General features: G+C 33.0%; 1 protein-coding gene across 12 annotated transcripts in view; it reads left to right on the top strand.

Moving 5' to 3' along the window:
* The window catches only part of LOC127729053 (uncharacterized), a 48,808-nt gene that overhangs the window by 28,498 nt on the left and 4,072 nt on the right, over positions 1-16,238 (top strand). For all 12 annotated transcript variants that reach the window (XR_007994493.1, XR_007994487.1, XR_007994492.1 and 9 more), the window contains 4 exons: positions 6,842-7,506; positions 8,014-8,575; positions 11,755-11,995; positions 13,011-13,122. Coding sequence is in view for 4 of the 12 variants with exons in the window: in XM_052236697.1 (XP_052092657.1) it covers positions 6,842-7,506; positions 8,014-8,575; positions 11,755-11,995; positions 13,011-13,122 (1,580 nt within the window). In the remaining 8 variants the exon portion in view is untranslated. The remainder of the gene's footprint in view (positions 1-6,841; positions 7,507-8,013; positions 8,576-11,754; positions 11,996-13,010; positions 13,123-16,238) is intronic.

Below are 16,238 nucleotides of genomic sequence, written 5' to 3'. Positions count from 1 at the left end.
CTATATGTGGTGTATGGAATGAATGTAAGAGGTACATGTCAGACTGGCAGGTTTCATCTGACCTTGACCTCATTTTCATGGTTCATTGGTCATTGTTAATTTTTTGTGTTTTAGTCTGTTTTCCAAGTACTGTAAGCAATAAGTCAACTATATTTGGTGTATGGAATGATTGTAAGGTGTACATATCTGTCTAGCTGGTGTCATCTGACCTTGACCTCATTTTCATAGTTCATTGGTCAATGTTAAGTTTTTGTGTTTTGATCTGTTTTCCAAGTACTATAAGCAAAAGGTCATCTATTTTTGGTTTAGGGAATGATTGTAAGGTGTACATGTCTGTCTAGCCAGTGTCATCTGACCTTGACCTCATTTTCATGGTTCATTGGTCAATGTTAAGTTTTTGTTTTTTGGAAAATGACGCAGTCAATTTTCCTATACCGCTGACCAGAAGTCATTTACCGCTTCCAAGTCGCTTTCTGAACTCGGTTCCGTATTTTACATACTTATTCATTCTTAACCTGTCCATATGTTTATTGTTATTAAATGGTATTTTGAGCTATCCCTTTGGTATATTTTTCATATTTATACGAGCTTTCGCTTTTGCGTGCATGTCTTTACAATCCGTAAAAAAATCAGAATATAAATAGATCCGTTTTGTTATGGTTTTGGACTTTTTACATACCAATGATAACCAATCGCTAGACAAAACAGTTCTTGAAAGAATGTCAACCTTTCTTGTCAGTTGAACTTTAAAATCATTAAAAAAATAATAATTGGAATCATCTTGATATCCATACTCTTGATATCCACACGAAAGATAATGCTCTTTATCAAGATTTACGAAGTTTTTAAGAATCGAAAATTAGTAATATGGTTATACCCACGCGGTGCATTTGTATTTTGTTTACAAAGTTATAGCTGCAGACAGTTGAAGGGCAAACGCCTGAATCTGACAGATGAAGGTCAATCTGTTGACACAAAAACTACCTGTACCTAAAATATTCACGCCCATAAACAGCTCCACCTATATAATTTTTTTTTCGTCTTTGAGAACGATGTTCTGTTCTGTTTGAAATTAAAACATTAAATTAATTAACTTAAACATAAAATAGTAAGTGTAGAAAACAAATTAAAAGATATATTTTTACATGACTGATTATGCATATGCTGGCAATGTGCGCAATGTCCTTTAATCCAAGATTGAAAATAAGTTTGTTTCCTACGTCAAAATGGCGGTTTTCAATGTTTACATTTTTTCCATCAAAAAAAAAGTTGACACAATTGCGTGTCCGGCCATGAATATGCAAATTATTTATTATTTCGGGTAGCTTATTCAATTACATTTACTGATATAGAAGTGGCTATACGTTACCATCCATCGTTACAAAAGTAGGATGTGTTTGGTGTGTACATCTCTGGAATGATGTGTATTCAATTTTTTACGGTAAAAATCAATGTTATCTTCATTATATTTCCATGCAAACACAAGTCATAATGACAAATAATTGTTTATAAAACTTATAATGTAAACAGACATGTTTAACCATCTGTCTTAGCAAAAATTCGTGTAAATAAAGCTGATGGGTTGTTTTATAATTTAAGCACAGCAGACAAACACGTGGTTGTTCATTGATGTTTGTTTACTTAAAATGCAGGTTGTTGTTACTTCATACCTAGAAATAACCACTATTTTGTTATTATTGTTTAACAGCAGATATAATTAGCATTTACAAAGGGATTGTATTGCTTTCAGAGTTATATAATATACCTTGCCTAAGAAATAGGTCTAGCTAGGTCCTTATAAAAAAAATGAGGTTATAATGATGTAAATTACCATATTTACATTACAGCTGCATTTTTATACGACTGCAAAAAATGTATATTGGTATGACGTTGGCGTTGTCGTCGTCGTCGTCATTGTCATTGTCCGAAGACACATTGGTTTTCGCACAATAACTTTAGTTTAAGTGAATGGATCTCTAAGAAATTTTACCATAAGGTTCAATACCACAAAAGGAAGGTTGGGATTGATTTTGGGGGTTATTGTACCAACAGTTAAGGAATTAGAGGCCAAAAAGGGGCCAAAAATAAGCAGTTTTGTAACTTCCAGACAATAATTGTGTGTTAGTGTATGGATCTCTCTGACATTGTACCACAAGGTTCCATATCACAAAGGGAATGCTAGGATTGATTTTGGTGGTAATTGCCTCAAAATTTTAGGAATTAGGGGCCAAAAAAGGGGCAAAAAACAAGCATTTTTCTAGTTTCATGACAATAACTTGTGTGTAAGTGTATGGATCTTTATGAAATTGTACTACAAGGTTCCATATCACAAAGGGAAAGCTGGAATTGAGTTTTGGGGGTAATTGCCCAAAACGTTTAGGAATTAGGGACCAAAAAGGGGCTAAGAATAAGCATTTTTCTAGTTTCCAGACAATAATTTGTGTTCGAGTGTATGGATCCCTCTGAAATTGTACTGCAAGGTACCATACCACAAAGGGAAAGCTGGGTTTGAGTTTGGGGGAAATTGCCCTAAATGTTTAGGAATTTGGGGCCAAAAAGGGGCCAAAAAACAAGCATTTTTACAGTTTCCAGACAATAACTTGTGTTCAAGTGTATGGATCTCTCTGAAATTGTACTGCAAGGTACCATACCTCAAAGGGAAGGCTGGGATTGAGTTTGGGGGTGATGAATCATAAGGGGGTTTAAAAAATTTGGGGGGGGGGATTTTTTTTTTTCTTTTAAATTTTCCATTTTAAGTTGGTTATTTTTTATTTATATATAAAAGCAAATAATAATGATATGGTTTGATTTCATCAAAAATTGAAATATTGGGGTTCTTTGATATGCTGAATTTAACCGTGTATTTAGATTCGTAATTTTTATATGCACGTTTACGGGATGTATTATGGTATACCGTTGCCCGTCTGTCCGTCCGTCCGTCTGTCCGTCCATCCGTCGTCAACATGCCGGACATTAACTCAAAAAAGCTTTAACCAATATGCATGAAACTTTGGTGAATTGTTTATATCTATTGACGTGAGCTCCCTTTCATTTTTAATAAATTTCAGATTTACCGTTTCCGAGTTTTGGGGTTTTATTCATTAAAAAAGGGGGGATTTTCCAGTTTTCCGACAATAACTCAAGAATGCTTTCACCAACTTGCAAGAAATTTTGGTGAATTGTTTATATCTATTTACATGAGCTCCCTTTTGGATTTTTATAAATTTTAGATTTAACGTTTCCGAGTTACAGGGTTTTATTCATGAAAAAGGGGGATTTTCCAGTTTTCGGACAATAAGTAAAAAATGCTTTCAGCAGTTCTCATGAAACTTTGGTGAATTGTTTATATCTGTTAATGTAAGCTCCCTTTAGAATTTTATAAATTTTAGATTTTACATTTCTGAGTTATGGGGTTTTATTCATGAAGAAAGGGGGAATTTTCCAGTTTTTGGACAATAACTCAAAAATGCTTTCAGCAGTTCTCATGAAACTTTGGTGAATTATTTATAGCTATTGATGTAATCTCCCTATTGATTTTCATAAATTTCAAATATGAAATTGAGAAGAAATTGAACTTTATTTATTTATAGTCTGACAACAGATTTTCTAAGTATTGCGCAACAGCACAGTGTATTGCATAACAGCAAGAAATCTTTACTTGAATATTTAATCACATTCCAAATTCAGAGCTGTATCAAGCTTGAATGTTGTGTCCATACTTGCCCCAACTGTTCAGGGTTTGACCTCTGCGGTCGTATCAAGCTGCCCCCAGCGGAGCATTTTATTTGCATTTAATATATATCATACATGTACATAAGAGAACAACAGATTAAATGCACATGGGTTTAATTACTATCCTAGGCATTAATTTTAATAGGTGGCAGCAAATAGGGCAGATTGTCCCCACATCTACTCTGTTGTTCCTAAGTCTCAAAATTCTGCTTGCCCTGGCTAAGTCCTCAACATCTTTCTTGTCTTGAGTATAGATCAGCAGCTCCTCTATTAAGGATTAGTAATGGAGCACTTTATATATAGTCCAGTGGTTTAGTCCTGTGTTTTTTGTCGCTCTTATTTTTATGCCCTTGCCGTAGCGGAGCGGGCATTAAGTTTTACCCTTGTCTGTCTGTAAGTCCGTACGTCCCAAAATTGGTTTCCATTCTCTAACTTTAGTTTTCCTGAACCAAATGTTATGAAACTTAAACACAATGCTTATTACCACTAAACATAAAGCAAGTTTGAATTTGGTGGCGTCACTTTTATCGTTCTAGAGTTATGCCCCTTTACAAATGGAAAAATTGCTGAATTTTTCGTTTCCGTTCTCTAACTTTGGTTTGCCTCAACCAAATGTTATGAAACTTTACACAATGCTTATTACCACTATACACAGATCAAGTTTGAAATTTGGTTGCGTCACTTTTACCTTTCTAGAGCAATGCCCCATTATATTACAAATGGAAAAATTGCTGCATTTTTCGTTTCCGTTCTTTAACTTTAGTTAGCCTCAACCAAATGCTATGAAACTTATACACAATGCTTTTTACAACAAAACACAGATCAAGTATGAATTTTGGTAGCGTTACTTTTACCTTTCTAGAGTTATGTCCCTTTACAAATGGAAAAATTGCTGAAATTTTTGTTTCCGTTCTCAAACTTAAGTTTCCCTCAACCAAATGTTATGAACTTATGTGCAATGCTTATTACCACAAAACACAGATCAAAAAGTTTGAATTTTGGTGGCCTCACTTTTACTGTTCTAGAGTTATGCCCCTATTACAAATGGAAAAATTGCCAAATCCTCGTTTTTATGCCCCACCTGCGATAGTTGTAGGGGCATTATGTTTTCTGATCTGTGCGTCCGTTCGTTCGTCCATCTGTTCGTCCGTCTGTCCCGCTTCAGGTTAAAGTTTTTGGTCAAGGTAGTTTTTGATGAAGTTGAAGTCCAATCAACTTGAAACTTAGTACACATGTTCTCTATCAAATGATCTTTCTAATTTTAATACCAAATTAGAGTTTTGACCCCAATTTCACGGTCCACTGAACTTAGAAAATGATAGCGCAAGTGGGACATCCGTGTACTATGGACACATTCTTGTTATTCTCTAATTTAAGTTTGCCTCTACCAAATGTTATGAAAACTTATACACAATGCTTATTACCACAAAACTCAGATCAAGTACAAATTTGAGTAGTGTCACTTTTACCGTTCTTGAGTTATAGCCCTTTATAAGGTTATATGCAAGCAAGGGCATCATCTATGTCCTATGGACACATTCCCCATTTATCTTATTTATATTATTATTATCATATTTCTTATATTTTCTTGTAAGCCACCAAGCCACAACTCCTCTTTTTCCTATGGTGCCTGAAAACAATGAACCAGTTTTGTTGATTATTGAGGTCTGTAAAGTGACTTATAACTGCCAACAGCCACATTATTTGGACTCTGGTGGATAGTTATCAGACTGTTATCTCATAGGCAATCATACCACATCTCCTTATTTTAGTACGGGTTAATTATTTGAAATAAATGACTAACAAACATTACATTTTGTAAATCATTTGAAAAAAAAAAATTCTGCAATAATTTATGTTGTCATTTTAAGATTTCAGTTTATATATATATCAACAATGAAATTTGGTTGTATAAATGGTGTCACTATGTTTGTAATTGTCAAACTAGTATAACAATACTATTGTCTAAATCTACAGAAATGGATCATGCTTCAAGTAACAGAAATAACAATGTCACTAGGTCACTTAAATAAGGACTATGTGGGGTATAAGAGCTTGCTTACTACAGGCTCTTCATAATCATTTTGTTAAATAATTCTACAAAGAAGGGGATAGTCTGTTAATGTATCCTTGACTAAGAATAATGAAATTGCAAGAAACAAATTCACATATTACTTTGAATATTGTAGATCGTTCAGGTAGTCTTGAGCTATATCTTTGTACAAAAGAACAACCAGTAGTCATCTTCACTTCACACATATATTATCTTGACAAACAAATAAAACAGCCATAGACATTAAAAAAAAATTATATCTATTCTATTGTCAGTCAGCCTACGGTACCTACCATGAACTGAAAAGTCTCCTAAGATTCAGTAGGTAAATTATGTGAAAATCAAGACTTGCATAAAAAATATCCCAATATTAGAGACTATGGCGTCATTTTTCTCAGAGCTTTCAGCTCTTTGATTTCGGTTTGTTTTTCAAATACTAATAGCAATAAGTCAACTATAATTGGTGTATGGAATGATTGTAATGTGAACATGTCTGTCTAGCGGGTACATGTATCATCTGACCTTGTCCTCATTATCATGGTTCATTGTTAAAGTTAAAGTTTTTGTGGTTTGGTCTGTTTTTCAATTACCATAAGCAATGGTCAACTATAAATTATTTGGTGTATGGAATAATTGTAAGGTGTACATGTCTGTGTGACAGTTTTTATCTGACCTTGACCTCATTGTCATGGATCTTTAAAAATGTTAAGTTTATGTCATACTTGTAGAAAAACCTTTATCTTAAAGACTTGTAACATAGTCAGTAAAACAGGCGAGACATTTCAGAATGTGCACTCTTGTTTCTAACTTTTATATTATCTTGATGGATATTATTGTTTAATGTTCAGTGGCAACTATCACATACATATCAGGAATAGATGTTATTTGAATATGTACTCTGGTTTGTACTAAACTGACACACTAAGCCAAATAATTTTTCTGAATTTCTTGGAACATTGTTTATTCCCCGGTAAGAAAGTTTTCAAACTAAGTTATTGATGTTTCAGTACACATATATATCATGTAAAATAATGTGTGAATATTGAAATCTTTCAGGTTACATGCTAGTAATGACTCTCTGGTCAATGGGGAGGTAAACAAACAAAGAGAAGAGGATTATTTACATAGAGGTGTTGTCAATACAGAAATATTCATTGTGCCAGATGAGAAACTATTTCAATACGGATGCCATTACTTATTTACAAGGACAAGTTTATTTTTGCTGACATTTAATGGTGCCAAAGTTTTAAATTCTGCTGCAGGAGAAATTCTACGGTTACAAAATTTGATCCATACTATAAGATGTTGTGTGGGGTATGATAGCAATATCTTTACATATGGTCTTTTGAACAGTGAACAAGCTGATTTCAAAGACGAGGTTCAAACTTTATTTTATACATCCTACGGTCAACAGATACGCAAATATAGTGTGACGATTCCTGATTTAATTATATCTGACGAAAATTCTAATCAGATTCCATCCAAAATATTGAAAAAGAATGTATGGAAAGCTGTAAGTGAAACAATTCAGAAACAACCTGTGTCTATTCTCTCTGTTGTTATGATGGCACAACTTGAAAGGCTGCGCCAAGAAGGAAAACAAATAATAACAGAAGAAGAATTCACAAAAATGTTCAAAATGGCTGTACCAAATGGTGAACCTAGTCTACAACATGTTGTATGGACTACCTTGAAGGAGTTTGGTGAATTACTCTCTCCAAGTAGGTCATATATACTCCAATGTTAGAAAAACTTTTTATTACAATGCATTTCTTCAGCAAAATTCTTTTTTCTTTTACATTTTTAAAACATGCTTACTCTTATTTATAGTAAAATTAAACAGTTAGGTTATTCTACTACATGAAATAAATGATAAGATGCTCTTCAATTTTGGTAATTACAAAAAGAAATGTGACACTGCCAAGTATGCATTATACTATGGTCACAGTATAGTAAGGTCTAAAGCTATTAAAGTTGTTTGTTTTTTTTTTCTTTTTTGGATGTTACATTATGTTATGAAAGTCATGCATTTTGTATTTGTACATTTAACAAGCATATAGTATTTAATACCCAGTAACATTTTGTAGTTGAATCAATTAATCATGTTCTAATTGAGAACTGAAATGAGTGAATAGACTGCAGTGTGCAATGGTAAAATTAATTCATACCTGCAACTTTTCAAAGTCTCCATGGACATTTTTAATTTAATCTCTAAATTGTCTTTCCAGAAGCAGCACCTTTAAATTTACCCAACAACCAGCAAATGGAGAAGTTGCTATTTATAGATCCCGAGATAATACTTCAGCATGTCCAAGGCTTGGTTTGTATACCACAAAGACATTCCTCAAGCAGTGATATCACCAAACACTGGATTAAACTTGTTGCTACTGGAAACATATCAAAAGAAGACCTTTTGTCAATCATAAGTTCTCAATCGATTAATGCAGAGAAGATATTGAATCTTATGTTAGCATTTGGCATGATTTTCAAACATTTTATTGATCAAGATGGCATTGAACAGTACCTTTTTCCATACTTTCTGTCAGAACAAGGGCATATAAACCATCAAAGGACAGACCGGAGTAATGCCTGTTTGTATTTACAGTGTGTTGATCAGACTCATTTGTCCAGCATGCAGTTTTATCAGCTTGCCTTTAGTATCAGTAATCAGTCTGATGGTAACAGGATCTCGCTGACCAGTGCTAACTCATGCACCCTACATCACCAGGGTCATGAGATCACTCTGGTACATCACAAATTTCAGGACAGAATGCAGATAATTATTGGAAAGTGAGTAGATAATTAATATATCACGTTACATGTTTTATAATTGAATATATAGAAGGATCAAAAGAGCAACAGATAAACTTTTTGAAATTATTTGCTTTGTAAGCATTATTGCCATAAGAAGTTAACAGTACAATGAAAGTTTTTGTCTCGCCTTGACTGAGGTATGCTGTTTCGGGCAGTAGCGGCATCAACAATGTATTAGTTTGTAATTAGGTCTAGTTTATGGTGAACCACTAGTGGTAGGTCAATAATATTTGGTATGCAGTTGTATTAGCATTGGCACATCTCATTACCATGGAGATTATTTGGTCCCGCCCCCTCAGTCATGATCTATTGACTTTGAAACTTTGCTTAGTTTACATGTTTTAGTTTGTGATTAGGTCAGTTTATGGGGAACCACTAGTGGTAGGTCAATGATATTTGGTATGCAGTTGTATAAGCATTGGCATATCTCATTTTCATGGAAATTGTTTGGCCCTGCCCCCTCAGTCATGATCTATTGACTTTGAAACTTTTGCTTAGTTTACATGTATCAGTTTGTGATTAGGTCAGCTCAAGGGGAAAGTTAGTGGTAGGTCAATGATAATTGGTATGCAGTTGTATAAGCGTTAGCATATCTCATTTCTGTGGAGAATATTTTGTCCTTACCCCTGGCCTATTGACTTTGAAACTTTTGCTTAGTTTACATGTATTAGTTTGTGATTAGGTCAATTTAAGATGAACCACTAATGTTAAGTCAATGATATTTGGTATGCAAATGTATTGGTATTTGCAAGTTTCATTTCCATGGAGATTGTTTAGCCTTGTACCTTCAGTCATGGTTCATTGACTTTGAATATTTGCATAACTTACATGTTAAATTATTACTATTTTAATTTCAACATTTGCATTATCAAATAACAAATAGGCGAGACATATCTCTGTGTTAACAGTTTATCAATTATTTTAAATATCATACAAGTGCAGTGATTCTTCCATGACAAGTATAAAACTAAAACAATTTTAATGATATCACAATCCTTGATGTACATGATGTATTAATTAGCTTTACACAATGAAAACATTTTTTTGTTAAAATCAGGGATAATGTGCATAGCAAACCACCTTGTTTGTAATAGAATTGATTGCAAGAAAATTCCTTTTAGAAGCATGCTGTTGATTATACAAATATTATTTATCTTTGCATGTTTCACTGTAATCTTATTTGTCCTTGAGATATATATAACCTGTACTTTTTAAACCATTTCCTATTTCCTTAGATAAATAACACTTGGTCAAGTGGTATGTTGTTCCGTTCGAAAAGAAGCTTTAAACAAATTAAATAAAATATATGAATAAAAGTTTCTTAAAATGTCATTTCTTGAGGGGTTTTTTTCTGTCTCGCCTTGACAGAGTCAAAAAGCAAGACATAGGTATGCTGTTTCTGGCAGCGGCAGCGACAACAATGTATTAGTTTGTGATAAGGTCAGTTTATGGGTAACCAATAGTGGTAAGTCAATGATATTTGGTATGCAGTTGTATTAGCATTGGCACATTTCATATCCATGGAGATTATTTGGCCACGCCCCCTCAGTCATTTTCTTTTGAATTTGAAACATTTGTTTAGTTTACATGTAAAACTTTTGCTTAGTTTACATGTATTAGTTTGTGATTAGGTCAGTTTATGGGGAACCATAGTGGTTGGTCAATTATATTTGGTATGCACTTGTACTAGCATTGGCACATCTTCCTTCCATGGAGATTGTTTGGCCCTGTACCTTCAGTCATGGTTCATTGACTTTGAATATTTTGCATAACTTACATGTTAAAGTATTGCTATTTTTTATTTGCATTTTACTATCAAAATAACAAAAAAACGAGACATATCTCTGTGTTAACAATTTATTTATTGATAATGACACACAGTTCTGAAACACCATAACAGCAGTATTACTTATAACAAGGAAATATTTATTTTCATCATATATTTTTATCTTTTTGCCCTATTTCATGTAATTTATTGATAAAAATATAAAATTACAAAACACAATTATCTATTAAATCTTTAGTACTTAGGTTTCATTTATTTCCATGGAAACCAAATTCTAATCTTGATGAAAAGTTGCTATTTTGATAGTATCTAATTTCTTAGTATAAGTTTTTAGTCTTCTTCTTTGATGTTTATACTGGTAATAACTCTTAGTTTGTATAGAATAATTCTGTCCATAAAATTCCTAAAAATTTTGCATTCCACAAATATCAAAGAATCCCCATACAGTTTATGCAACTTATGTAGAAAGAGGCATGCATACTCTGTCCCTGCTTTGAGTCTACATATCACACATGCACTTTTTCCTGGACTTTTCCTTTATCTACAGGTTTCAGCTTGCTGATATATGATACTAAGCTAATTTTTTTACATGTTTAATATTGAATTGAGATCTGTTCTTGGTTTCAAATGTCATGAAGAAATATATACATATGTGCATTTGATCAAATGAATACCTATCTAAGCAACAACTAATTAGAACTTCTTGATGTTGGCCGGAAATGACTTGCTACTTCATTTATATGTTTTAGAGATTACTTTGTAACTTCCTGTGTACTTGTTACATCAGTAACATTCTTTGAGATTGAATTGTAATAATATTGTTCAGATAGAATGTTTAAATGACAGGTTTTGTTTACAGTTGCTGTCATTAGACAATGTGATATTACCTAGTAAAAGTACTAAAGAGAGGTGAAAATTACAATAGGGACATTCAAACTTATAAGTTGAAAACAAACTGACAATGCCATCTAGCAAAAAATGAAAAAGATCAAAAGATAAACAACACTATACAAAACACAACATAGAAAACTAAAGACTAAGCAATAGTTAATTAAATACATTTTCAATAACTCTTGATAAATTTGGTGCATCCATGGTGCTTTCTTTTTTTGTTGCTTTCATTAGGAATGGTCAAAACCAAAAAAAATCTAAACCTAAGGATTTATAAATACTTGAGGAACTAGATGACCAAATTGGACATAGGGACCTAATGAATACCGGTAGCCAAAACCATTTAAAGCCAACTTTACCTGAGGGAGTTGGAACCTTAGTTTTTTTAATAATTACCAAAATTTAAGGAATGTATGTTATAAATCATGTCAGAAGAAGTGCTACATATATTAATATACATTTGTAATTTTGTTTTCAGAAGTGAAAGAAACAAGAAGTTACATTATATATACCAATGGTTATGTGATGTTTGTCATGCTGCCCTACCACCTGAAGTTCAGTATGTTTTAGGTCCAGAATGTCCACTTCAGGAGGATTGTGAGGTGAAAGGATCAAAGACCAGCATGCATGTAGTGGACATTTCAAGTAGGAGGTCTATTTTATGTAAAACAACAAGGATTGATAATCACAAGGCTGTAAGAAGATGGCTACAGGATCAGGTGAGTAAAGTTATTGAATTAAGTAGAATTTCAGAACACTGATTGATTGGTGTTTAACGCAACTTTCAACACTATTGTGCTATTTCGTGGCTGTCAGTTTTTATTAGTGGAGGAAGCCGGAGAGAACCACTGACCTTTGGTAGGAAAACTGACAAACCTAGTCAATTAAGATTGGAGTCGAGCGCACCTGGCACGTGCGGGATTCGAACTCACAACCTCAGTGTTGACTGGCTAGTGATATAGTAGTTCGACTACTTAGACCACTCGGCCACCGAGGCCCCTTGAGAACACTGATTACTTGAATACTTTCTAAGTTCAAGTTATTTGAAGAGGAACCATTTAATAATGAGACAATATCCATAAAAAACTCAGTAAGATGCGTCTATCAGAACCACCAAACAACAAAACAGATATCATATTAATCCATTGGAAATCACTGCATTTCACATTACTTCTTGGCTCTCAAAATTAATCACCATACAAATGATAAATTAACACAAGAATAGAATTTTTTGTCTACAAGAATTTCAAATTTGGTCTGAATGGCAATATCCAAAAAGCTAAGGAAAAGTCTCAATAAAACAGTTAATTCTAACCATTTATAAAAGATACAACAGTAATAATAGCATTCTCTATATGCATTTTCCACACTTATATCATTTTCATAGGGTACAGATTTAAAATTTTGCCACAGTAAAAGTAATTGCAAAATTAAATTAATATTGTTGAAGTAAATATGCTTACTATTGCATGCTTAACACATTCTACTTAACGAGTAGCAAAACAACCCCCTTAAAAAACCACAAAACAAAAAAGAAGGTACAACAAAATAAAAACAAGGAATAATAAAAATACATGACAAAAGAATTGTACAGGGTGAAGGCAGCATATTCTTTCTTGAGTTATTCCTGTTAAAAAATGTATACATTCAATCAATAAGCAAAAATAACTTTAATTAATAAGAGATCAATGCATAAATCATATATCTTTAAAATGTATGTTGTTATGCTTACAGAGCACAGAACCAAAAGTTTATATAAAAGATTTGCCATACAATGTGTTCCATAAACTTTTTACCTATCTGCAGTGTGCGACAACTCTTGGGCAGGATTGGAAAGGTTTAGGAGGTAAGTACAGTATAAATGTTTATAATCTGATTTAGTCATTAAAATCTGACAAGAGGGAAACAAACTTTTGGGATTAAGGGAGGGGACAGTGTTCAAAAGTGTTCTTCAAATAAAGAAAAAATGTAAATTTGAATTTTGGTTTAGGTACTGTTAAAAAGTTATCTTTAAGCAGGGTATCTGTCATCACTATATCACCATTCTAGTTTAATTTTATTGGTATCTATTTTGGTTGGAGAAACATTAGTTATTTCAAAGTTTCTTAATTTTGTGATTTCATCATTTTGTCTTATCAAAAAAGTAACTTAAAAATTATAATTATATTATGCCTAGTACATGTATTAAAATTTGAAGTTTTCCCGTACCAAAAAAAAATATCCACAAAAACTGGTATGTTGCAAGTATTAATGAATTCACATGTATTTAAACTTATGATTTTAGCTTCTTTGGGCAAATGTGAGATATTGACGCCTGTAATTTGTTTTCTATTAACTTTCTCTGTAAATACTGGGCAAATTTGAACCAAATATCTTCATAATTTGTAATGGCCAAAGGAAATCTAATCGGGCAGAAATATTCAAAATGTCAAGGTCTACCCACCGTCCATTTGAACGAAAAATGTCAGAAGAATCCTTATAGGAGTTATTGAACATTTTATTATCTTGAAAATCATAGTTGATAGAGAGAAATTTCAGACATGAAAAAGGATCAGCAAGACAAGATATATACAAGTTAAAAAGTTAACATGGCCAATTTCCTTTTTTGAGGAAACTAAAGTAGATAGCTATAAATAGCAAAAATGATCTGCCAAATAAGATCTACAAATAAATCAATCATGCCGAAATAGTCAGTCAACTCCTCATAGGAATGACAATTTGTTCCCATTTTTGCATTTTTGGAGGAAACTTTAGTTGTTAGCTGTAAACAACAAATATGGTCAGCCAAATAAGTCATATGGGAAATCATCAGTCCATGCCTTATAGGAATAATTTCTCTTGAATGATCATTAACGAATAAAATTTAGTGTTTTTACCTAATACATGTATCTTGATTACTATAACACATATATAACAGGAAGATAGCATGATAAGAAAATATCTATGATAGAGTTTAATCAGACAAACTTTTACATAGATATAAGAAGATGTGGTATGAGTGCCAATGAGACAACTCTCCATCCAAGTAACAATTTATAAAAGTAAACCATTATAGGTCAAAGTACGGTCTTCAACACGGAGCCTTGGCTCACACCGCACAGCAAGCTATAAAGGGCCCCAAAAATTACTAGTGTAAAACCATTCAAACGGGAAAACCAACTGTCTTATCTATATAAAAAACGAGAAACGAGAAACACTTATTAACTACATCAACAAATGACAACTACTGAACATCAGATTCCTGACTTAGGACAGGTGCAAACAATTGCAGTGGGTTTAAACGTTTTAATGGTACCAAACCTTCACCCTTATCTGAAACAATAGTGTAACATCACAACATAGAAAGACACACTATAAAACATTGTTGTAAAATATCAATTGAAATGGCTTAACTCAATCAAAAGACATATTAACACAAGCAAACATACACTGAACGAATAAATTTGATCTATGATACAATGTAAATACAAAATCAATGAAATAAGGGATGAATAATTAAAGTAACAGTATTATACCGCTGTGAAATGTTAAACAATTTCAGAAAAACAACAATAATCTTAAACAAAAATCCGCCATTTACAATAATATTATACACAGGTAAATGAAAATAATTTAATTGTTAGGTATACAGTTTAAAAGGAGAAAGGAAATATTTTTACAAAATAAATAATTTTGATGTTCATAGTTCGAAGAAGTGAAAATTTATAGTAATATGACAACCATGAGAAAGGGTTATCAATCGAGACAGATAAATAATATATTTCCTAAATATCAGATAACCAGTGTAAACTGTTCTTATTGATAAGTACTTGTTACATAATAAAAAAAAATATAACTTACGATAATTTGTGCAATTACATCCTTATTGCTAACTGAGATCAATTCATGAAAGTTACAATAACAATCATAAACATCAATGTTAAAAGGGTAATTTATGAAAGTAAATCAAAGATGATTTTATTGTCGAGCCTGCGACTTTTGTCGCAGAAAGCTCGACATAGGGATAGTGATCCGGCGGCGGCGGCTACGGCGGCGGCGGCGTTAGCTAACTTCTGAAAAGCTTTATATTTTAGAAGGTGGAAGGTCTGGATGCTTCATACATTGTATATGGATGCCTCATGTTACGAAGTTTCTGTCAGTCACATGTCCAATGTCCTTGACCTCATTTTCATGGTTCAGTGACTACTTGAAAAAAAAGTTAAGATTTTTTGTAATGTTAGATTTTCTCTTATTATAAGTAATAGGATAACTATATTTGGTATGTGCGTACCTTGCAAGGTCCTCATGCCCGTCAGACAGTTTTCACTTTACCTCGACCTCATTTCATGGATCAGTGAACAAGGTTAAGTTTTGGTGGTCAAGTCCATATCTCAGATACTATAAGCAATAGGTCTAGTATATTCGGTGTATGGAAGGACTGTAAGGTGTACATGTCCAACTGGCAGGTGTCATCTGACCTTGACCTCATTTTCATGGTTCATTGGTTATAGTTAAGTTTTTGTGTTTTAGTCTGTTTTTCTTATACTGTATGCCATAGGTCTACTATATTTGGTGTATGGAATGATTGTAAGGTGTACATGTCTAGCGGGCAGGTGTCATCTGACCTTGACCTCATTTTCATGGTTCAGTGGTCAAAGTTAAGTTTTTGAGTTTTGGTCTTTTTTTCTAATACTATATGCAATAGTTCAACTATATTTGGTATGTGTGTACCTTGCAAGGTCCTCATGCCCGTCACACAGTTTTCACTTGACCTCGACCTCATTTCATGGATCAATGAACAAGGTTAAGTTTTGGTGGTCAAGTCCATATCTCAGGTACTATAAGCAATGGGTCTAGTATATTCGGTGTATGGAAGGACTGTAAGGTGTACATGTCCAACTGGCAGGTGTCATCTGACCTTGACCTCATTTTCATGGTTCAGTGGTTATAGTTAAGTTTTTGTGTTTTGGTCTGTTTTTCTTA

This window comes from Mytilus californianus, unplaced genomic scaffold (assembly GCF_021869535.1).
Source record: "Mytilus californianus isolate M0D057914Y unplaced genomic scaffold, xbMytCali1.0.p SCAF_1, whole genome shotgun sequence".
NCBI lineage: Eukaryota > Metazoa > Mollusca > Bivalvia > Mytilida > Mytilidae > Mytilus > Mytilus californianus.
The sequence above is the reverse complement of the archived record's forward strand: the minus strand, read 5'-3'. Positions and strand labels throughout refer to the sequence as shown.